The sequence below is a fragment of the Mus caroli genome, unplaced genomic scaffold (assembly GCF_978045245.1).
Source record: "Mus caroli unplaced genomic scaffold, Mus_caroli_1 scaffold_8, whole genome shotgun sequence".
Classification (NCBI taxonomy): Eukaryota; Metazoa; Chordata; class Mammalia; order Rodentia; family Muridae; genus Mus; species Mus caroli.
Window position 1 is genome coordinate 105,696,929 of NW_028227263.1, and position 24,069 is coordinate 105,720,997.

Here is a 24,069-nt window from a genome sequence, read left to right on the forward strand (position 1 = left end):
CAGACACTAAAAGAACACAAATTCCAGCCCAGGCCACTATACGCAGCCAAACTCTCAATTAACATAGATGGAGAAACCAAAGTATTCCACGACAAAACCAAATTCACACATTATCTCTCCACGAATCCAGCCCTTCAAAGGATAATAACAGAAAAAAAAACAATACAAGGACAGGAACCATGCCCTAGAAACAACAAGAAGGTAATCCCTCAACAAACCTAAAAGAAGACAGCCACAAGAACAGAATGTCAACTTTAACAACAAAAATAACAGGAAACAACAATTACTTTTCCTTAATATCTCTTAATATCAATGGACTCAACTCCCCGATAAAAAGACATAGACTAACAAACTGGCTACACAAACAAGACCCAACATTTTGCTGCTTACAGGAAACTCATCTCAGAGAAAAAGATAGACACTACCTCAGAATGAAAGGCTGGAAAACAATTTTGCAAGCAAATGGTACGAAGAAACAAGCTGGAGTAGCCATTCTAATATCTGATAAGATTGACTTCCAATCCAAAGTCATTAAAAAAGACAGGGAGGGACACTTCATACTCATCAAAGGTAAAATCCTCCAAGAGGAACTATCAATCCTGAATATCTATGCTCCAAATACAAAGGCAGCCACATTCATTAAAGAAACTTTAGTAAATCTCAAAGCACACATTGCACGTCATACAATAATAGTGGGAGACTTCAACACACCACTTTCACCAATGGACAGATCATGGAAACAGAAACTAAACAGGGACACAGAGAAACTAAGAGAAATTATGAATCAAATGGATCTGGCAGATATCTACAGTACATTCTATCCTAAAACAAAAGGATATACCTTCTTCTCAGCACCTCATGGTACCTTCTCCAAAATTGACCACATAATTGGTCACAAAACAGGCCTCAACAGATACAAAAATATTGAAATTGTCCCATGCATCCTATCAGATCACCATGCACTAAGGCTGATCTTCAATAACAAAATAAATAATAGAAAGCCAACCTTCACGTGGAAACTGAACAACACTCTTCTCAATGATACCTTGGTCAAGGAAGGAATAAAGAAATTAAGGACTTTTTAGAGTTCAATGAAAATGAAGCCACAACATACCCAAACTTATGGGACTCAATGAAAGCATTTCTAAGAGGAAAACTCATGGCTCTGAGTGCCTCCAAAAGGAAACTAGAGAGAGCACACATTAGCAGCTTGACAACATACCTAAAAGCACTAGAACAAAAGGAAGCAAATTCACCCAAGAGGAGTAGACGGCAGGAAATAATCAAACTCAGGGGCGAAATCAACCAAGTGGAAACAAGAAGAACTATTCAAAGAATCAACCAATCAAGGAGCTGGTTCTTTGAGAAAATCAACAAGATAGATAAACCCTTAGCCAGACTCACTAGAGGGCACAGGGAAAGCATCCTAATTAACAAAATCAGAAATGAAAAAGGAGACATAACAACAGATCCTGAAGACATCCAAAACACCATCAGATCCTTCTACCAAGGCTATACTCAACAAAACTGGAGAACCTGGATGAAATGGAGAAGTTCCTAGACAGATACCAGGTACCAAAGTTGAATCAAGATCAGGTTAATGATCTAAACAGCCCTATATCCCCCAAAGAAATAGAAGCAGTCATTAAGTGTCTCCCAACTAAAAAAAAGCCCAGGACCAGATGGGTTTAGTGCAGAGTTCTATCAGAGCTTCAAAGAAGATCTAATCCCAGTTCTTCACAAACTATTCCACAAAATAGAAACAGAAGGTACTCTACCCAACTCATTCTATGAAGCCACAATTACTCTGATACCTAAACCACAAAAAGACCCAACAAAGATAGAAAACTTCAGACCAATATCCCTTATGAATATTGATGCAAAAATCCTCAATAAAGTTCTTGCTAACCGAATCCAAGAACACATCAAAACAATCATCCATCCTGACCAAGTAGGTTTCATCCCAGGGATGCAGGGATGGTTCAATATATGGAAATCCATCAACTTAATCCAGTATATAAATAAACTCAAAGACAAAAACCACATGGTCATCTCGTTAGATGCGGAAAAAGCATTTGACAAGATCCAACACCCATTCATGATAAAAGTCTTGGAAAGATCAGGAATTCAAGGCCCATACCTAAACATGATAAAAGCAATCTACAGCAAACCAGTAGCCAACATCAAAGTAAATGGTGAGAAGCTTGAAGCAATCCCTCTAAAATCAGGTACTAGACAAGGCTGTCCACTTTCTCCATACCTATTCAACATAGTACTTGAAGTCCTAGCCAGAGCAATTCGACAACAAAAGGAGATCAAAGGGATACAAATTGGAAAAGATGAAGTCAAAATATCACTTTTTGCAGATGATATGATAGTATATATAAGTGACCCTAAAAATTCCACCAGAGAACTCCTAAGCCTGATAAACAGCTTCGGCGAAGTAGCTGGATATAAAATTAACTCAAACAAATCAATGGCCTTTCTCTACACAAAGAATAAACAGGCTGAGAAAGAAATTAGGGAAACAACACCCTTCTCAATAGTCACAAATAATATAAAATATCTTGGCGTGACTCTAACTAAGGAAGTGAAAGATCTGTATAATAAAAACTTCAAGTCTCTGAAGAAAGAAATTATAGAAGATCTCAGAAGATGGAAAGATCTCCCATGCTCATGGATTGGCAGGATCAACATTGTAAAAATGGCTATCTTGCCAAAAGCAATCTACAGATTCAATGCAATCCCCATCAAAATTCCAAATCAATTCTTCAACGAATTAGAAAGTGCAATCTGCAAATTCATCTGGAATAACCAAAAACCTAGGATAGCAAAAACTCTTCTCAAGGATAAAAGAACCTCTGGTGGAATCACCATGCCGGACCTAAAGCTTTACTACAGAGCAATTGTGATAAAAAACTGCATGGTACTGATATAGTGACAGACAAATAGACCAATGGAATAGAATTGAACACCCAGAAATGAACCCACACACCTACGGTCACTTGATCTTCGACAAGGGAGCTAAAAACATCCAGTGGAAGAAAGACAGCATTTTCAACAAATGGTGCTCGCACAACTCGTTGTTAACATGTAGAAGATCGATCGATCCATTCCTATCTCCTTGTACTAAGGTCAAGTCTAAGTGGATCAAGGAACTTCACATAAAACCAGAGACACTGAAACTTATAGAGGAGAAAGTGGGGAAAAGCCTTGAAGATATGGGCACAGGGGAAAAATTCCTGAATAGAACAGTAATGGCTTGTGCTGTAAGATCGAGAATTGACAAGTGGGACCTCATGAAACTGCAAAGCTTCTGCAAGGCTAAAGACACCATCAATAAGACAAAAAAACCACCAACAGATTGGGAAAGGATCTTCACCTATCCTAAATCAGATAAGGGACTAATATCCAATATATATAAAGAACTCAAGAAGGTGGACTCCAGAAAGTCAAATAACCCCATTAAAAAATGGGGCTCAGAACTGAACAAAGAATTCTCACCTGAGAAATACCGAATGGCAGAGAAGCACCTGAAAAAATGTTCAACATCCTTAATCATCAGGGAAATGCAAATCAAAACAACCCTGAGATTCCACCTCACACCAGTCAGAATGGCTAAGATCAAAAATTCAGGTGACAGCAGATGCTGGCGAAGATGTGGAGAAAGAGGAACACTCCTCCATTGTTGGTGGGATTGCAAGCTTGTACAACCACTCTGGAAATCAGTCTGGCGGTTCCTCAGAAAATTGGACATAATACTACCGGAGGATCCAGCAATACCTCTCCTGGGCATATATCCAGAAGATGTCCCAACTGGTAAAAAGGACACATGCTCCACTCTGTTCATAGCAGCCCTATTTATAATAGCCAGAAGCTGGAAAGAACCCAGATGTCCCTCAACAGAGGAATGGATACAGAAATTATGGTACATTTACACAATGGAGTACTACTCAGCTATTAAAAAGAATGAATTTATGAAATTCCTAGCCAAATGGATGGACCTGGAGGGCATCATCTTGAGTGAAGTAACACAATCACAAAAGAACTCACACAATATGTATTCACTGATAAGTGGATATTAGCCCAAAACTTAAGATACTCAAGATATAAGATACAATTTGCTAAACGCATGAAACTCAAGAAGAATGAAGACCAAAGTGTGGACACTGTGCCCCTTCTTAGAATTGGGAACAAAACACCCAGGGAAGGAGTTACAGAGACAAAGTTCGTAGCTGTGATGAAAGGATGGACCATTTAGAGACTGCCGTATCCAGGGATCCATCCCATAATCAGCTTCTAAACGCTGACACCATTGCATACACTAGCAAGATTTTGCTGAAAGGACCCAAATATAGCTGTCTCTTGTGAGACGATGCCGGGGCCTAGCAAACACAGGAGTGGATGTTTTCAGTCAGCTATTGGATGTATCACAGGGCTCCCAATGGAGAAGCTAGAGAAAGTACACAAGGAGCTAAAGGGATCTGCAACCCTATTGTTGGAACAACATGATGTACTAACCAGAACCCCGGAGCTCTTGTCTCTAGCTGCATATGTATCTAAAGATGGCCTAGTCGGCCATCAATGGAAAGAGAGGCCCATTGGACTTGCAAACTTTATATGCCCCAATATAGGGGAATTCCAGGGCCAAAAGAATGGGAATGGGTGGGTAGGGAAGTGGGGGGCGCTATGGGGGACTTTTGGGATAGCATTGGAAATGTAATTGAGGAAAATATGTAATAAAAATATTAAAAATCAAAAAAAAAAAGGAAATGGAAGCACCAATCAAAAAAAAAAAAGAAAAGAAAAGGAAAGATATAATTGAACATGCAAAGGCATTAGCTAATACAACCATATCTAGTAAATAAAACTGACTATAAAAAGAAAAAAAAGAGATATTAAGGAAAAGTAATTGTTGCTTCCTATTATTTTTGTTGTTAGAGTTGGCATTCTGTTCTTGTGGCTGTCTTCTTTTAGGTTTCTTGAAGGATTACTGTCTTGCTTTTTCTAGGGCGTAGTTTCCATCATTGTATTGTTTTTTTGTTTGTTTGTTTGTTTGTTTCTGTTATTATCCTTTGAAGGGCTGGATTGTGTGAATTTGGTTTTGCTGTGGAATACTTTGGTTTCTCCATCTATGGTAATTGAGAGTTTGTCTGGGTATAGTAGCCTGGGCTGGCACTTGTGTTCTCTTAGTGTATGAATAAGATCTGTCCAGAATCTTCTGGCTTTCATAGTCTCTGGTGAAAAGTCTGGTGTAATTCTGATAGGCTTGCCTTTATATGTTACTTGACCTTTTAGCTTTACTGCTTTTAATATTCTATCTTTATTTAGTGCATTTGTTGTTTTGATTATTATGTGTTGGGAGGAATTTCTTTTCTGGTCCAGTCTATTTGGAGTTCTGTAGGCTTCTTGTATGTTCATGGGCATCTCTTTCTTTAGGTTTGGGAAGTTTTCTTCTATAATTTTGTTGAAGATATTTGCTGGCCCTTTAAGTTGAAAATCTTCATTCTCATCTACTCCTATTATCCGTAGGTTTGGTCTTCTCATTGTGTCCTGGATTTCCTGGATGTTTTCAGTTAAGGTCTTTTTGCATTTTGCATTTTCTTTGATTGTTGTTCTGATGTTCTCTATGGAATCTTCTGCACCTGAGATTCTCTCTTCCATCTCTTGCATTCTGTTGCTGATGCTCGCATCTGTGATTCCAGATTCCTTTCCTAGGGTTTCTATCTCCAGCGTTTCCTCACTTTGGGTTTCTTTATTGTGTCTACTTCCCTTTTTAGGTCTAATATGGTTTTGTTCATTTCCATCACCTGTTTGGATGTGTTTTCCTGTTTTTCTTTAAGGACTTGTAACTCTTTAGCAGTGTTCTCCTGTATTTCTTTAAGTAAGATATTAAAGTCCTTCTTGATGTCCTCTACCATCATCATGAGATATGCTTTTAAATACGGATCTAGCTTTTCGGGTGTGTTGGGTGCCCAGCACTGGCTGAGGTGGGTGTGCTCAGTTCTCAGGACGGTGAATGGTCTTGGTTTCTGTATGTAAGATTCTTACTTTTGCCTTTCACCATCTGGTAATCACTGAAGATAGTTGTTATAGTTGTCCCTGGTTAGAGCTTGTTCCTCTGGTGATTCTGTTAGCCTCTATCAGCAGACCTGGGAGACAGGCTGTCTCCTGAGTTTCAGTGGCCAGAACACTCTGTGAAGGCAAGCTCTCCTCATGCAGGGAAGGTGCACAGATACCTGCGGTTAGACCTCCCTCCTGGCAGAAGATGAAGGCCTGAGACAGGACCTGTCCCAGAAGTTCTGTGGCTTTGGCCTGTCCCAGAAGCTATTAGCTTCTGTAGTCAAATCTCTCATCTGTGCAGACTAGTCTCAGAGGGATCCGGGAACCAAGATGGCTCCCCCAGATGCTCCGAAAATGCCCTCCAGGGTGGGAAAGACACCTCTCCTCTGGCAGGGAAGGTGCCTGGATGTCTGGAGCCTGAAACGGGGTCTGGCTCAGAAGCAGTGTGGCTTCCACCTGTCCCAGAAGATGTTAGCATCTGTAATCCACACTCTGACCTGTGCAAATTAGTCTTAGAGGGGTCTGGGAACTAAGATGGCTCCCCCAGGTGCTCCAACCTTGTGCTAATTTTTAAGGTGGCTATTGTCACAAAGAAGTGGGTGATTGGATCAACATATATTGTCCTTTCAAAGTTATAGAGACTAAAAGGGCAAGATCTAAACCACAAGAATTCTGAAGTTTTTCAGAACCTTATTCCTTATTCACAGACAGCTATTTTTCTACATATGAAAGATAAATAAAGCAATATGGTGATAAACTAGAATCCCAGAGATAATAATTAGTGAGTATAGGATACTTCTAATCTCATCTGCTTAAAACCCATATTCTAATTCCAGAAACTCATGAGAAGATATTATAATAATGATTTCATAGAAACATTGGCATTTACATTACAAAATCACTGCACTAAATAGAAAAGTTGTATGATCTATGACTTCCTCCTGTGTAATTTTATGAAATCTGTGCAGGTATAAGTTTAAGAACTACCAGTTTGTTCTGGCCCTATTGTTTGCTATTGAAGAAATCAACAGAAACCCTGATCTTCTACCCAATACAACTATTGGATATGATATCTATAATATTCCATTTACTGAAAAGAATATTCTTCGTAGTATTTTTCTATGGCGCACAAGGATAATTCATCCCCTTCCTAATTGTTACTGTGGACACAAGAGAAAGTCACCTGTTGTACTTACAGGACCATCATGGTCTGCATCTGCCCACATTGGAACATTTTTACAACTCTATAAAATACCTCAGGTGAGGAATGGGATGTGGAAACTAGGAGATAAGTATCCTTTTTGACATTATAAGTGTCTGTAAATTTTAAATAGTGGCAATGTAGTTAACCACCTATCAAAGGAAAGTATGAATATACTTTATATTAAATTCATATTTACATTACTAAGAATGAAAGTAGGGGTGGGTAAGACCAGCTATGTAATTGCAATTGGAGGCCTGTCAGCAATTTTTTGGAAATAATGTAGTGGATTTAAAGACAAGTCCATCACCATCTTGACTGTTACTACCTGTTGATTTAAGACTAAGACTGTGTCTGATGCCAATGTATTTTGTTATCTCTTCAGATCACCATTGGCCCATTTGATTCTATCTTGAATGAACAAGGTCAGTTTAATTCTCTCTATCAGATGTCCCCCAAGGACACATCTCTGTCACTTGCTATTGTTTTTTTGTTGCTTCAATTCAGATGGTCCTGGGTTGGTCTGATCATCCCAGATGATCACAGAGGGACTCAGATACTATCAGACTTAAGAGGAAATATGGAAAGCCATGGTATCTGCATAGCCTTTTTGATAATTATCTCTAGTGCATGGAATGCATTTTCCAATGAACTATGGAAAAATATGTATAAGATTGAGGAATCATCAGCAAATGTCATAGTTATTTATGGAGACATTATTTCTGTACAAGGTTTAATGCGACATATTGCACAACTGTTAGTAACATGGAAAGTCTGGGTCTTGAGCTCTTCATGGGATGTTGATACCCACTCTGATTATTTTATGGTAGAGTCATTTCATGGGAGTCTTATTTTTTCACACCACCATGAAGAGATGGTTGAGTTTATGAATTTTGTACAAACAGTTAATCCCTACAAATACCCAGAGGACAACTATCTTCCTAAGTTTTGGTTTTTGTTTTTCAAGTGCTCGTTTTCTGAATTTAATTGTCAACTTTTGGAGAACTGCCAACCCAACGCTTCTTTGGATTTACTTCCAAGACACCATTTTGACCCAGCCATGAATGAAGAAGGCTACAATATATACAATGCTGTGTATGCTGTTGCCTATAGTATCCATGAGATGAATCTTCAACAAATACAGACCCAACCATATGCCAAAGGTGAAGAAATGGTATTCTCCCAGTGGCAGGTAATATATATTCCTGTATTATATAATGTCAACAATGTGGCATTTTTATTATTTCTTTAGGCATTCAAATTGAGCATCACATATTTTAGACTAAGCTGTCAATAAGCAATAGAGGGAATATTGTTTCTCTGTCTGGAGGTAAATGCTAAATCCCGAGTAAGTGTTCTTTATGAATAGAGTGCCAGGAACAAGAACAAACTTAAGTTAATATTGAATTATGTAAAACATTATCTAACAAATTTCTTCATAATAACTTCAGTGTGAAAAGTTGATATTTCCCATATTTATTTCTTAGGGAAGAGGACAGAGCAGTAAATCTTTTTGTGTTAAAATGCTCCTGAGCATTTACAACAGAATATTATAAAGTGAAAGATCAGTTTAAAGTAAACTTCAGACTTTTAGGCCCTCTTTTTAAGGACAGAAGTTCTATTCCACAAGTGAATAGGTTGGGTAAGCTTAATAAAGAAATGTGAATTTGTTCAATCCATGTAAATTGGTGTTTAGGTGACTTAGCTGTATTTAGTTCAATGATTTATCTTGTATAGAATGAGATCTTTGAAATTTAATGCACATAAATTCAAGTATCTTTTATCTATTCAGCATCTTTGATTGCTCCTTTAACGATGAATCTTATCACCTGGGCTTATAAGAGTTGAGGGCCAAGATCAACACTACAAGTTGTTAGGGTTCCTCAGGAGAACATAACATTTCAGTGAGAGAGGAGTCCCATGTATCATTTTCAGGGGAATCACAAAGCTCTGACTAACTAGCAGTCTGGTATGTTCTTCATTTATACAGGTTCCACAGAAGATAGACAGCCTAATAATTATCGAAGAAATACAGATTACATCATTTTGTCTCCAACCAATTTTTTTTTATTTTTCATTACATCTTTGGGGATAGAAGTTCAATCAAAATTAGAAAGTACAAATAGAAGAGATATTATTTTTACTATCTACCCTAGAATTACATTTCAAAGATTTTAAGGAATGTCTCCAGCAAAGCAAACATAATTATTATATGACAGCCTGCATTTAAGTGTTTAAGTATTTAAGTATTTGAAGTTTTAAAGTCCTCCACACAAAGAAAATATCTGAACTGGATGTTACATGAATAGTAATTACTAATATGTAATGTTTTATTTATATAATTTCATTGTGTCTCCTGTCAAATAGTAAAAGTGTATTATAGTCAATCTCTCTTATTTAGTGAGTTCCATCTGTCCACGTGTGTATGTTATATGATTCCCTATTCTAAAGCTACATTTTCAGAGAGCTCTAAGTGTATTGTAATAAAATGGTCTTGAGAAAGTTACAGTTTTTCTGGCCAGTAAGAGTTCGTCTAATATTTCTGAGTTTAACCTGTTCCATCTATAATATTTAGGTGTGCTTTGCGGCATTTACCCAAGAAGATCCCCAGAGTCATAGCCTTATTTGTAATTTTTATAGGCTTGTGCTTATTCATGCTTATCATGAGCTCTAGGACATAAGGAACACTTCCAAATAGTGCCAAATACAATTATTGCCTTAAAAAACAGAAGGAATATTAAGTTTGTGACTTTCCTAACAATTTAGACATAATTTTCTCAAGAAACAACATATAATAAATCATAATGCAAAAAATTTCCAAGAATACAAAAGGGAGAGACCGAAACCAAAAGAGAAACTGAAGGACAGTGATTCAGGCATTTGGTTTACCTTTGTTGGAACTGTGACCAAATGGCTGTCCTGGCTTCATGACTTTCACTATTTCCACTGGAAATGGCTGTTTCAAATGAGATTCTTTGTAATACTTTTAAAAAATCTTTTATTACATCCTATGTTTTACAACATATGTTTTTGTATTTATTTTAGCTTCACCCTTTCCTAAAGAACACGATAATGAGAAGTCATGTGAGAAGACACACAGCAACTCATAGAGGAGGAAACTTAGATGCACAGTATGACATTCTTAATTTTTGGAATTTTCCAAGTGGTCTTGGATTAAAGGTGAAAGTAGGAACCTATTCTCTAAGTGCTCAGCAGGGTCCACAATTCTCTTTATGTGAACAGATGATACAGTGGCCTACAGGGTTTACAAAGGTGAGTTGTGACTTCCCTCAATCCTTTGACCTTTCATAAAAACTAAGATAAATCTCAGGATGTCATGACCATTGAACTCTCAGTACCAACAACCATTGAACTACCAATAAGGATCTTCACATAAAAACAGATAACAGAGACTATTACTAATTCCTTGACTCTGATCAATGGATATGTTTATTTTAACTTAAACATATCCATGTCTATTCAAAATTAGACAGTCTAATATTTACTGCCTCAGAATAATAATAGGTTCATTTTGTCACCAAGATGTAGAAATTATAGGAAGGTAAGGCAGCATTTTACTTTCCCAGCCTCTAAAAAGGGTTAATGGTATGACAATGTGTGTCTGTGTGTCTGTGTGTGTGTGTTTAATATTTGAATTGCTACTTCATGTAAATTATCAAAAAAAGCAACTGAGGAGAAGATAGGTTGTTCTTGCTGATTCTGTTAGCACTCATTATATTGGGGCAAAGGATGTTTTAAAAGCCAGAGGAGGTGATGACAACGTTTTCATAGACTAGAGTTAGAGTGAAGTTGGAGATGAAAATGTGGTTGCTCACTCGTATCATATTTACATTCTGTGAGTGACAGAACCAACTTTTCTTGGTTGTTCTTATCTCTGGTAGGTGCAAGTATAAAACTATTCATGGAGATGCCTAAGATTTACTTCCATAATGAATCAAAGACCTGTAAAATTGTCAGTCAACATTAACAACCACTTTCAATATAAGAGTTCCCACTAGTAGCCAGTAAGCATAGAGACCAATTAAATCTAAATGCATGTCATAACTTTCTTGATCACTACTTTAAACACATATACTTATCAAGGTCTTCAGGTTCAAACAAGACTTAGATATGTGGGTTGTGTAGCCTAAAACCTGATAAAAATAGCAATAACAAAACTTGTTAGATTCAATTGCAGGTGTAAGCATTAGAAAATTATACTCAACTCAATTATACTCAGAAAGGCTATATTTACTCAAATTATTCAGAGAAGCATAGAAATTTCATAGTAACTTTGTTTTGTTTTGTTTTGTTTATCGAGACAGGGTTTCTCTATATAGCTCTGGCTGTCCTGGAACTCACTTTTTAGACCAGGCTGGCCTCGAACTGAAAAATATGCCTGTCTCTGCCTCCTAAGTGCTGGCATTAAAAGCATGTGCCACCACACCCGGCTTGTTAATAGCTTTCATTTCTCTTAGATTCCTCAGTCTGTGTGCAGTGAAAGCTGTAGGCCTGGATTCAGGAAAGCTGCCCAGGAAGGCAAGGCTGTCTGCTGCTTTGATTGTATTCCCTGTGCCAACAATGAGATTTCCAATGAGACAGGTAAATACGTGCTTACAGAGAATGTTCTAGCTTGTCCTCGTGAGTCAGATATGCCTAAGCCAATGGGAAAATACTGGAGATAAGTAAAAGATTATCTCTTATTCTCTGTTTAGAAATTTAAGCATTGATCATACACTCTAGATAGTGAAATCATCCTTGAATTACATTGCAGATCTATTGCACATATATTTCCTGCAACTCACCTTTCCCACAAATTAATGGTTTCTTTCATTTCACCATGGACACAGTGAAATTAGCACCATTCCTTTACTTTTTTAAACAATACTCACTCACGTGTAGGATTCACTTAACACTAGGATTCCTCACATCCTCTATTTATATTTATTTCCAGTACAGGGTATGTTGCCGTTTTGTTGTTGTTGTTGTTGTTGTTGTTGTTCTTTTACACAGTAGATGACTAAGAAGTTAGGGTTTTTTCTCCAGTACATATATTTAATCTCTGTAATTGTTAGGTTTCTTTTATTTTACTTATTTCAAGTTAGGTATTCATGTAAAGTGTTTGCCTACCTTTTATTGAACATAGATTCTTTTCTCACACAATATAATCTGAATATATTTCCCCTCCCTCCATTTCTCCAGATTCCTTTCCATCTCCTCTCTCGTCCCGATCTACTCCTTTATCTGTCTCTCATTAGAATTGAACATGTTTCTATGATATAAAAAGAAAATGGAATAAAAATAACTTATATTTTTAAAATTTTGAAGCAATAGAGGAAAAGACAGTAGAAAAATTAAAATTCCAAAGAGCACTCAAGAATCAGAGACTCACTTGCATAGTGATCCCATTAAGCCCTAAACTGAAATTTCTAGTATATATGCAGAGAACCTAGTGCAGACCTGTGTAGACACTGTGATTCCCACTGCAATCTCTGGGTGTTCATTGTAAGCAGTGCATATTTGTTATACAAAGTGTTGTTCTTCTGGTGTCCTCTGTTTCATCTGACTCCCGTGCACTTTTCCTACAACTTCTATGGAGTGTTCTGATTTTTTTTCTTTTTTTTTTTTTAAAGATTTATTTATTTATTTATTTATTTATTTATTTATTTATTTAATTTTAACAATGCTTTTATTAGATATTTTCTTCATTTACATTTCAAATGCTATCCCAAATGTCCCCTATACCCTCCCCTGGCACTGCTCCACAACCCCCGGTCTCCCTCTTCCTGACCCTGGCATTCCCCTTTACTGGGGCATATAATCATTGAAAGACCAAGGGCCTCTTCTCCCAATGATGGAAGACTAAGCCATCTTCTGCTACATATTCAACTAGAGACACAAGCTCAGGGGGTACCTATTAGGTCATATTGCTGTTCCTCCTATAGGGTAACAGACCCCTTCAGCTCCTTTGGTACTTTATTTAGCTCCTCCATTGAGGCCCCTATGTTCCATCCAATAGATGACTGTGAACATCCACTTCTGTATTTTCCAGGCACTGGCATAGCCTCACAAGCGACAGCTATATCAGGATCCTGTCAGCAAAATCTTGCTCGAATATGAAATAGTGTCTGGTTTTGTTGGCTAATTATGATATGGATTCCTGGTTGGGGCAGTCTCTGGATGATCCTTCCTTCCATATAAGCTCCAAACTTTGTCTCTGTAACTTCTTCCATGGGTTTTTGTTCTAAAGAGGGAGGAAGTATCCACATGTTGGTCTTCCTTATTCTTGAGTTTCATGTGTTTTGCAATTGTATCTTGGGTATTCTAAGTTTCTGGTCTTGTCTTAGTCAGGGTTTCTATTCCTGCACAAACATCATGAACAAGAAGCAGTTCAGGAGGAAAGGGTTTATTCAGCTTGCATTTCCACATTGCTGTTCATCACTAAAGGAAGTCGGGACTGGAACTCAAACAGGTCAGAAAGCAGGAGCTGATGCAGAGGTCATAGAGGGATGTTCTTTACTGGCTTGCTTACCCTGGCTTAATCAGTCTGCACTCTTATAGAACCCAAGACTACCATCCCAGAGATGGTCCCACCCACAAGGGGCCTTTCCCCCTTGATCACTAATTGAGAAAATGACTTACAGCTGGATCTCATGGAGGAAACTCCCCAACTGAAGCTCCTTTCTCTGTGATAACTCCAGCCTGTGTCAAGTTGACACCCAAAACCAGACAGTACAATTGACCCCTTGTCAATTTGACACATAAACACATCACTAGTAAGCCTCAACCATTAGTTCTTATTCATCCCCAAGATCTTAAATAACTTTAAAAGTCCCAGTCTTTACATATTAAAAGTTCAATCCTTTAAAAATATCCAATATCTTTTAAAATCCAAAGTCTTTTTACAATTAAAAGTCTCTTAACTGTGGGATCCACTAAAATATTTTCTTCCTTCAAGAGGGAAAAATATCAGGGCACAGTCACAATCAAAATCAAAAATTAAACTCCAATTGTCCAGTGTCTGGGATCCAACTCACGATCTTCTGGGATCCTCTAAGGGCTTGGGTCACTAATCCAGCCATGCCCTTTATAACACACACATTGTCTTTTATGCTCCAGCTGCCTGTAGTACACTGCTGCTGCTGTTCTTGGTGGTAATCTCATGGTCCTGGTATCTCTAAAACACTGCTGTCTTTCACTATAACTTGGCTTCAACAATAGCCTCCCATAGGCACTCTTCATGGTGCCAAGCCTCAACCCCTTTGCATGACCCCTTCAGTTTTGTGTCATCAATTGCAACTGAGGCTGCACCTTCACCAATGGCCTTCCATGGCCTCTCACAGTACTGAACCTCAGCTGCTCTGCGTGATTCTTTCATGCCTTCAAAACCAGTACCACTGGGTAACTCTTACACATTACCAAGTTGAGCCACAGAACAAGGTACAACCTTGGCTATCTCTGGAACACAACCTCTGTGCTCTCAGAAAACACTTTCCAGAAGATGTCACCTCAATGATTCTGGTCTCTTCTTGATCACCGCTAATTTCTTAGCTCCAGCTAACGAGCATCAATAGTCCCCGTAATGCAGTTTTTGCTTTAGTAGTTCTGGTATCTTGTTAATCACAGCTGATTCTTCTGCCCCAACTAACCAGAACCACAGAATTTTCACAATCAAAATAGCAATGGCCCTGAACAGAGTCTTTAACCTTCCCTCTGTAATTTCACAAACCAGGCCTCCATCTTCTACACTGTTCTCAACATTATATTCCAAGCTCCTACACAACATCCAACAGAGTTCTTAACACCAAATAGATCTTCTAGCCCAAAGTTCCAAAGATCTCCCACAGTCCTACACAAAACATGGTCAGGTTGTCACAGGAATACCCCACTATGCTGGTACCAATTTTTCTTAGTCAGGGTTTCTATTCCTGCACAAACATCATGAACAAGAAGCAAGTTGGGGGGGGGGTTATTGAGCTTACACTTCCAAACTGCTGTTGATCATGAAAGGAAGTCAGGACTGGAACTTAAGCAGGGCAGAGAGCTGGAGCTGATGCAGAGGCCATGGAAGGATGTTCTTTACTGTATTGCTTACCCTGGCTTGCTCAGCCTGCTCTCTAATAGAACCCAAAACTACCAGCCCAGAGACGGTCCCACCCACAAGGGGCCTTTGCCCCTTGATCACTAATCGAGAAAATGCCTTACAGCTGGATCTAGTGGAGGCATCTCTCCAACTGAAGCTCCTTTCTCTGTGATAACTCCAGCCTGTGGCAAGTTGACACACAAAACCAGCCAGTACAGGGCTGATGTCCAGTTATCAGTGAATGCATATAAGGTGAGCTCTTTTGTTATTGGGTTACCTCACTCAGGATGATATACTCCTGATCCATCCATTTGCCTAAGGATTTCATAAATTCATTGTTTTTAATAGCTGAGGTGTACCCCATTGTGTAAATGTACTATATTTCCTGTGTCCATTCTTCTGTTGAGGGACATCTGAGTTTGTTCCAGCTTCTGGCTATTATAAAAGGTTTCTATGAACATAGTGGATTATGTGTTCTTATTGCCAGTTGAAACATCTTCTGGGTATATACCCAGGAGAACTATTGCTGGATCCTCCAATAGTACTATGTCCAATTTTCTGAGGAACCACCAGACTGATTTCCAGAATGGTTGTACAAGCTTGCAATTCCTACAGCAATGGAGGAGTGTTCCTCTTTCACCACATACTCACTGGCATCTACTGTCACCTGAATTTTTGATCCTAGCCATTCTGACTGGTGAGATGTGGAATCTCAGGGTTGTTTTGATTTGCATTTCCCTGATGATTGAGGATGTTGAACATTTTTTCAGGTGTTTCTCAGTCCTTTGTTATTTGCTCAGTTGAGAATTCTTTGTTTAGGTCTGTGCCCCATTTTTAATAAGGTTATTTGATTTTTCTGGAGTCCAGCTTCCTGAGTTCCTTCTATGTATTGAATATTATTCCCCTATCAGATTTCAGATTGAAAAAAATCCTTTCCCAAACTGTTGGTGGCCTTTTTGTCTTATTGATGGTGTCTTTTGCCTTACAAAATTGCTTTGCAATTTTATGAGGTCCCATTTGTTGATTCTTAATCTTAAAGCACAAGCTATTACTCATCTCTTCAGGAATTTTTGCTCTGTGCCCAAATCTTCAAGTATTTTTCCCACTTTCTCCTCTATAAGTTTTAGTGTCCGGTTTTATGTAGAGCTCCTTCATCCACTTAGACTTGAGCTTTGTACAAGGAGATAAGAATGGATCAATTCGCATTCTTCTACATGATAACCACCAGTTGTGCCAGCACCATTTGTTGAAAATGCTGTCTTTTTTCCACTGGATAGTATAGCTCCCTTGTCAAAGATCAAGTGACCATAGGAATTTGTGTTCATTTCTGGGTCTTCAGATCTATTCCATTGATCTACCTGTCTGTCGCTGTAACATTACCATGCAGTTTTTATCACAACTGCTCTGTTGTACAGGTTGAGGTCCAGCATGGTGATTCTCCTAGAGGTTCTTTTATTTTTGAGTATAGCTTTTGATATCCTAGGTTTTTTGTTATTCCAGATGAATTTGCAAATTGCCCTTTCTAACTCAGTAAAGAATTGAGTTGGAATATTGTGGGGATTACATTAAATCTGTAGATTGCTTTGGCAAGATAGCCATTTTTACTATATTAATACTGCCAATCCATGACCATGGGAGATCTTTCCACCTGCTGAGACCTTCATTTTTTTCTTTCTTCAGAGACTTGAAGATCTTATCATACATATCGTTCACTTCCTTAATTAGAATCACACAAAAGTATTTTATATTTTTTGTGACTATTGTGAAAGATGTTGTTTCCCTAATTTCTCTCTCAGCCTGTTTATCCTTTGTGTAGAGAAAGTCCACTGATTTGTATGAGTTAATTTTATATCCAGCTACTGCACTGAGGCTGTTTATCTGATTTAGGAGTTCTGTGGTGGAATTTTTTGGTTCACTTATATATACTATCATATCATCTGCAAATAGTGGTATTTTGACTTTTTCCTTTCCAATTTGTATCTCCTTGACCTCCTTTTGTTGTCTAATTGCTCTGGCCAGGACTGCAAGTTCTATATTAAATAGGGAGGGAGAAAGTAGACAGCCTTGTCTAGTCCCTGATTTTAGTGGGATTGCTTCAAGTTTCTCTCCGTTTAGTTTGAGGTCGGCTACTAGTTTGCTGTATATTGCTTCTATTATGTTTAGGTATGGGCCTTGAATTCCTGAATTTCCATGATTTTTATCATGAATCGGTGTTGGATTTTGTCAAATGTTTTCTCAGCCTCTAATGAGATAATCATGTGGTTTTGGTCTTTGGGTTCCTTTGTATAGAGGATTACGTTGATGGATTTCTATATATTGAACCGTCCCTGCATGCCTTGGATGAAGCCTACTTACCATGATGGATGATCTTTTTGATGTGTTCTTGGATTCGGTGTGCAATGATTTTATTGACTATTTTTGCATTGACATTCATAAGGGAAATTGGTCTGAAGATCTCTTTCTTTGTTTGGTCTTTATGAGGTTTAGGTATCAGAGTAATTGTGGCTTCATGGAATGAATTGGGTAGAGTACCTTCTGTTTATATTTTATGGAATAGTTTGAGGAGAATTAGAATTGGGTCTTCTTTGAAGCTCTGATAGAACTCTGCACTAAACCCATATGCTCCTGGGCTTTTTTGGGTTGTAAGACTATTAATGATTACTTCTATTTCTTTAGGGGATATGGGACTGTTTAACTCATTAATCTGATTCTGATTTATCTTTGGTACCTGGTATCTGTCTAGAAAATTGTCCACTTTATCCAGGTTTTCCAGTTTTGTTGAGTATAGCCTTTTGTAGTGAAAGATCCTGACAGAACGTAAAAGGTCACAGAAGCCCTAAAATTGGCGAGATAGATGTCACTGTTAGCAGAACTAGCTTCACTGATTTAGAAAAATAGAGGTGCACAATGCTCTGGCCACTACTTGAACCTGTGTGTCTGCCAATGTTTTGACCATTCCTTGAACCCATGTGTGTGCCCACTGATGAAGCCAGGTGTTTGTGATATTAGTTGCTGAGAAAGAGTCAGAAAATCTCCCCAGCAACCACAGCCCAGCCAATCCTGAGTTGCTACACCTGCACCAGACTCTTTCCTTGTACCCCTCCCATACCCATTTCTTGAGAATAGACATTGTTTAGATCTGTAAATCCCCTACTCCCCCCCCCCTTCTCCTTTCTCCCCTGAGGGCCTATTAAAACTGGGACCTCTTTCCCCTTGGGGTCGACTCCTCTACCCCTGCGTGGGATATGAGTCGTTCCCAGAGCTCTGGCTTTCCCCGAATAAAGCCTCATGTGGTTTACATCAAGCTTGGTCTATGGTGAGTTCTTGGGTGTCCGCTATTGTCCTGAGGCCTGAGCAAAGGGCTCCTCTCGGAGTCTTTCAGTAGTAGGATCCAATGATATTTTGGATTTCCTCGGGTTCTGTTGTTATTTCTCCCTTTTCATTTCTGATTTTGTTAATTAGGATACTGTTCCTATGCAGTCTAGTTAGTATGGATAAGGGTTTATCTATCTCATTGACTTTCTCAAAGAACCAGATCCTGGTTTGATTGATTCTTTGTATAGTTCATTTTGTTTCTACTTGGTTGATTTCAGCCCTTGGTTACATTATTTCCTGCTGTCCAATCCTCTTGGGTGAATTTCCTTCCTTTTGTTCTAGAGCTTTTAGGTGTGCTATCAAGCTGCTAGTGTATACTCTGTCTAGTTTCTTTTTGGCAGCACTCAAAGCTATGAGTTTTCCTCTTAGGACTGCTTTCATTGTGTCTCATAAGTTTGGGTTTCTTGTAGCTTCGTTTTCATTAAACTCTAAAAAGTCTTTAATCTCTTTCTTTATTTCTTCCTTGACCAGGTATCATTGGGTAGAGCATTATTCACCTTCCATATGAATGCTGGCTTTCTATTACTTATGTTGTTATTGAAGATCAGCCTTAGTCCATGGTGATCTGATTGGATGCATGGTGTAATTTCAATATTTCTGTATCTGTTGAGGCCTGTTTTGTGACCAATCATATGGTCAACTTTGGAGAAGGTACCATGAAGTGCTAAGAAAGAATGTGTATCCTTTTGGTTTAGGATAAAATATTCTGTAGATATCATATGTTACATCCATTTCTTTCATAGCTTCTGTTAGTTCCAATGTGTCTCTGTTTAGTTTCTGTTTCCAGGATGTGTCCAATGAGGAAAGTGGGGTGTTGAAGTCCCCCACTATTATTTTGTAAGGTGCAATGGGTGCTTTGAGCTTTACTAAAGTTTCCTTAATGAATGTGGATGCCCTCACATTTGGAGCATAGATATTCAGAATTGAGAGTTCATCTTGGAAGATTTTTACCTTTGATAAGTATGAAGTGCCCCTCCTTGTCATTTTTGATAGCTTTGGGTGGGAAGTCGATTTTATTTGATATCAGAATGTCTACTCTAGATTGTTTCTTAGGACTGTTTTTTGTTTGTTTGGTTGGTTGGGTTGGGTTGGTTTGGTTTGGTTTGGTTTGGTTTGGTTTGGTTTGGTTTGGTTTGGTTTCTTGAGACAGGGTTTTTCCTTGTAGCCCTGACACTCACTCTGTAGACCAGGCTGTTGAACTCAGAAATCCGCCTGCCTCTGCCTCCCAAATCCTGGTATTAAAGGCGTGCATACTCTGAGGTAGTGTCTGTCTTTGTCCCTGAGGTGTGTTTCCTGTATGGAGCAAAAAGTTGGGTCCTGTTTACATAGCCAGACTGTTAGTCTATTTCTTTTTATTGAGGAATTGAGTCCATTGAAATTAAGAGATATTAAGGAAAAGTAATTATTGCTTCCTGTTATTTTTGTTGTTAGAGTTGGGGTTTTGTTCTTGTACCTGTCTTCATTTAGGTTTGTTGAAGGATTCCTTTCTAGCTTTTTCTAGGGCATAATTTCTGTCCTTTTGTTGGAGTTTTCCCTTTATTATCCTTTGAAGGGCTGGATTTGTGGAAAGATATTGTGTGAATTTGGTTTTGTCATGGAATACCTTGTTTTCTCCATCTATGGTAATTGAGAGTTTTGCTGGGTATGGTAGCCTGGACTGGCATTTGTGCTCTCTTACTGTCTATATAACATCTGTCCAGGATTTACTGGCTTTCATAATCTCTGGTAAGAAGTCTGGCATAATTCTAATAGGTCTGCCTTTATATGTTACTTGACGTTTTTCCTTTACTACTGTTAGTATTCTATTTTTATTTAGTACATTTGTTGTTCTGATTATTATGTGTCAGTAGGAATTTCTTTTCTGGTCCAGTCTATTTGGAGTCCTGTAGACTTCTTTTATGTTCATGAGCATCTCTTTCTTTAGGTTTGTGAAGTTTTCTTCTATAATTTTGTTGAAGATATTTACTGGCCTTTTAGGTTGAAAGTCTTCATTCTCATCTATACCTATTATCTGTAGGTTTTGTCTTCTCATTGTGTCCTGGATTTCCTGGATGTTTTAAGTTAGGATCTTTGTGCATTTTGATTTTCTTTGATTGTTATGTCCATGTTTTCTATGGAATCTTCTGCACCTGAGATTCTCTCTTCCATCTCATGTATTCTGTTTCTGATGCTCATATCTATGATTCCTGATTTCTTTCCTAGGATTTTGAACTCCAGAGTTGTCTTCCTTTAGGTTTTTTATTGATTCTACTTCCATTTTTTTTTTATCTTGGATGGTTTTGTTCAATTGCATCTCCTGTTTGGTTTGGTTTTTCTGTAATTCTTTAAGGAATTTTTGTGTTTCCTCTTTAAGGACTTCTGCCTGTTTAGCAGTGTTTTCCTGTAAATCTTTAAGGACTTCTAACTCTTTTGCAGTGTTCCTCTCTATTTCTTTAAGTGAGTCATTAATGCCCTTCTGTAATCTTCTACCATCATCATGATATATGATTTTAAATCCGAGTCTTGTTTTTCGGTGTGTTGGGATATCCAGGACTCGCTGTGGTGGGTGTACTGGGTTCTGATTCTGTCCAATGTTCTTGCTTTCTGTTAGTAAGATTCTTACATTTGCCTTTCACCATCTGGTAATCTCTGGTGTTAATGTTCTAGCTGTCTCTGGCTTGAGCTTGATCTTCATGTGATTCTGTTAGCCTCTGTCAGCACTTCTGGGAGTCCAACTCTCACCTGAGTCCCACTCTCTGCAGGCAAGCTCTCCTCTTGCAGGGCTTTTGACCAGAAGTCTGGAGCTCTGATCCACCTTCTGAGTCCTGGGTTCAGAGCCCTCCCTGTAGGCTGTCTCTCCTTTGGCAAGGAATGTGGCCTGGGGTCTGGGTCTCAGCTCTAACTCCTGGCTGAGGATTAAGGTCCAAAAAGACCCTGTCCAAGAAGCTCTGTTGCTTCTGCCACTCACGTGCTCTCCAGTGATCAGGAGGCCCTGGGTTGTTAGTGGTCCTGCTGTGTGGAAAGTCCTCTGGGGACCTTGGCACCCTCTGCTGGGTTCAGGTGGAAGATGGCAGGGCTGGCCCCAATCAGAACCAAATCCAGCCACTGTCCAGGCAGGGTTCCTATCCCCATGTTCCTTCTGACACAAGACCCTCTGGGATTCTTTGGAGCTGATATTGCATTCCACTCACTTTAGTCTAAGGTCTTGGTTACTATTCCCAGCCAAACTTTCAATTACCTTAGATGGAGAAACCAAAGTATTCCACGAAGAAACAAAATTCACACATTATCTTTCCATGAATTCAGCCCTTCAAAGGATAATAACAGAAAAAAACAATACAAGGACGGAAACCACGTCCTAGAAAAAGCAAGAACGTTCTCCTTTAAAAATGCAGGTTTTTTAATTCGAGGTAAAACTCACAAATGTGTAGCAGAAAATTACTCAGAACCTATTTTTAATACCTAATGATAGTTCTCTCCCTATGTTACAAAAAAATGTCATAGCTAAATTTACCAACATAATACTAATGAATGATTTAAGCTTTAAGAATGTAATGGCATTTATTATAATGAAATCATACAGACTGTTAATCAAACTGCAGTACCAAAGAGATTTTTTGAAAAATAAATATATATTGGTAAAGTCAAAGACCAATTAAGAATTTCAAATAAATACTGACAATATTGTAGAAAGTATATGTACAAAATTAGACATTATTCATAAGGTGATATCAGAATCAAATGGCACTTATATTATATTGTTCTGAAATGATATGGCTCATAAAATATATGCAACACAATCATAAAATTATGCAAAGCATAAAAAACAAAGAAAGGCAAAAGGCTTTTGTAATTTTTGTCACCATAGGCAAAAAGCACTATAGATTTGAAATTAGAGTACTTATAAAAAAAATGTCTTTCTGAAGCAATAAAGGAAGTTGCCAAAGAAGCAATACAAAGAGCTGTAGATAATTAAAATAATAAAGTCAAAAGGTATACCTGAGGATTAATTCACAGTCACTTTCATTTCTGAACAGATATGGATCAATGTGTGAAGTGTCCAGAAAGTCACTATGCAAACCCAGAGAAGAGTCACTGCCTCCAAAAATCTGTGAGCTTTTTGGCCTATGATGAGCCTTTGGGAATGGCACTCACCATCACAGCACTGTGCTTCTCTCTACTCATAGCTATGGTTCTTGTAGTTTTTGTGAAGCACAGAGACACACCCATTGTCAAGGCCAATAACAGGACTCTCAGCTACATCCTGCTATTGACACTCTTCATCTGTTTACTCAGTTCCTTGCTCTTCATTGGCCAGCCCAACACAACAACCTGCATCTTGCAGCAGACAGCATTTGGAATTTTGTTCACTGTGGCTCTCTCCACAGTGTTGGCCAAAGCTACTACAGTGGTTATTGCATTCAAGGCCACTGTTCCAGCTAGAATGGTGAGATGGTTAATGGTATCAAGAGCCCCTAATTTCATCGTTCCCATCTGCACACTGATCCAACTTATTATCTGTGGAATCTGGCTGGTTACCTCTCCACCCTTCATTGATCAAGATACTCAGGCTGAACATGGTCACATCATCATTGTGTGCAACATGGGTTCTACATTTGCCTTCCACACTGTCCTGGGGTACCTCTGCTCCTTAGGACTTGGGAGCTACACCATGGCCTTCTTGTCCAGGAATTTGCCTGACACATTCAATGAAGCCAAGTTCCTGTCATTCAGCATGCAGGTATTCTTCTGTGTTTGGATCACTTTCCTCCCTGTCTACCATAGCACTAAGGGGAAGGTCATGGTGGCTATGGAAGTGTTCTCCATATTAGCTTCCAGTGTAGCACTCTTTGGATTGATTTTTGCCCCCAAGTGCTATATCATTTTGTTAAGGCCTGAAAAAAACTCCTGTCATAGTGTCAGGCACAAAAAACATTCAAGAAGGACCATCAATTTATTTACTTAAAAATTAAAACTTATCTATGATTGTAAATTAAATATTATGGTTTACACCAGTGTCACAGCATTCTAAAAGTCATATTCTGGTATAATATCATGTGATTATGTACGCTCATAGTTCTTTATGTAATTGTGTTAAACTCTCTTTGTAATAAAATGATTAGTTTTATTTTATGTTTTCGATACATTAAATGGTTTTTATAACATTGTTTTAGTAGAGTCTCCTATTGGCCTCTTGTCCCATAATTATACTAGCGTGGCATAACCTGATGGGTATAAAGTACTTTTTCTATATACAATGTGCTGCTGTTGAAGATGTGTAACAATGTTCAGCCATTTTGTCCTTTCATTAAAAAAAAAAATCATGTGATTGATTTATTTGATTTTGGACTCTAGGATAATCTATTAT

The 24,069-nt window shown here is 38.3% G+C and overlaps 1 protein-coding gene across 1 annotated transcript in view; it reads left to right on the plus strand.

Moving 5' to 3' along the window:
* Nucleotides 1–23,864, plus strand: part of LOC110287734 (vomeronasal type-2 receptor 116-like) — a 31,281-nt gene extending 7,417 nt beyond the window's left edge. The window contains exons 2-6 of the mRNA XM_085841836.1: nucleotides 7,032–7,323; nucleotides 7,650–8,456; nucleotides 10,310–10,537; nucleotides 11,743–11,866; nucleotides 22,739–23,864. Of these exons, the coding sequence (XP_085697962.1) occupies nucleotides 7,032–7,323; nucleotides 7,650–8,456; nucleotides 10,310–10,537; nucleotides 11,743–11,866; nucleotides 22,739–23,667 (2,380 nt within the window). The 3' untranslated portion in view covers nucleotides 23,668–23,864. The remainder of the gene's footprint in view (nucleotides 1–7,031; nucleotides 7,324–7,649; nucleotides 8,457–10,309; nucleotides 10,538–11,742; nucleotides 11,867–22,738) is intronic.
* Nucleotides 23,865–24,069: the final 205 nt, after the last annotated feature.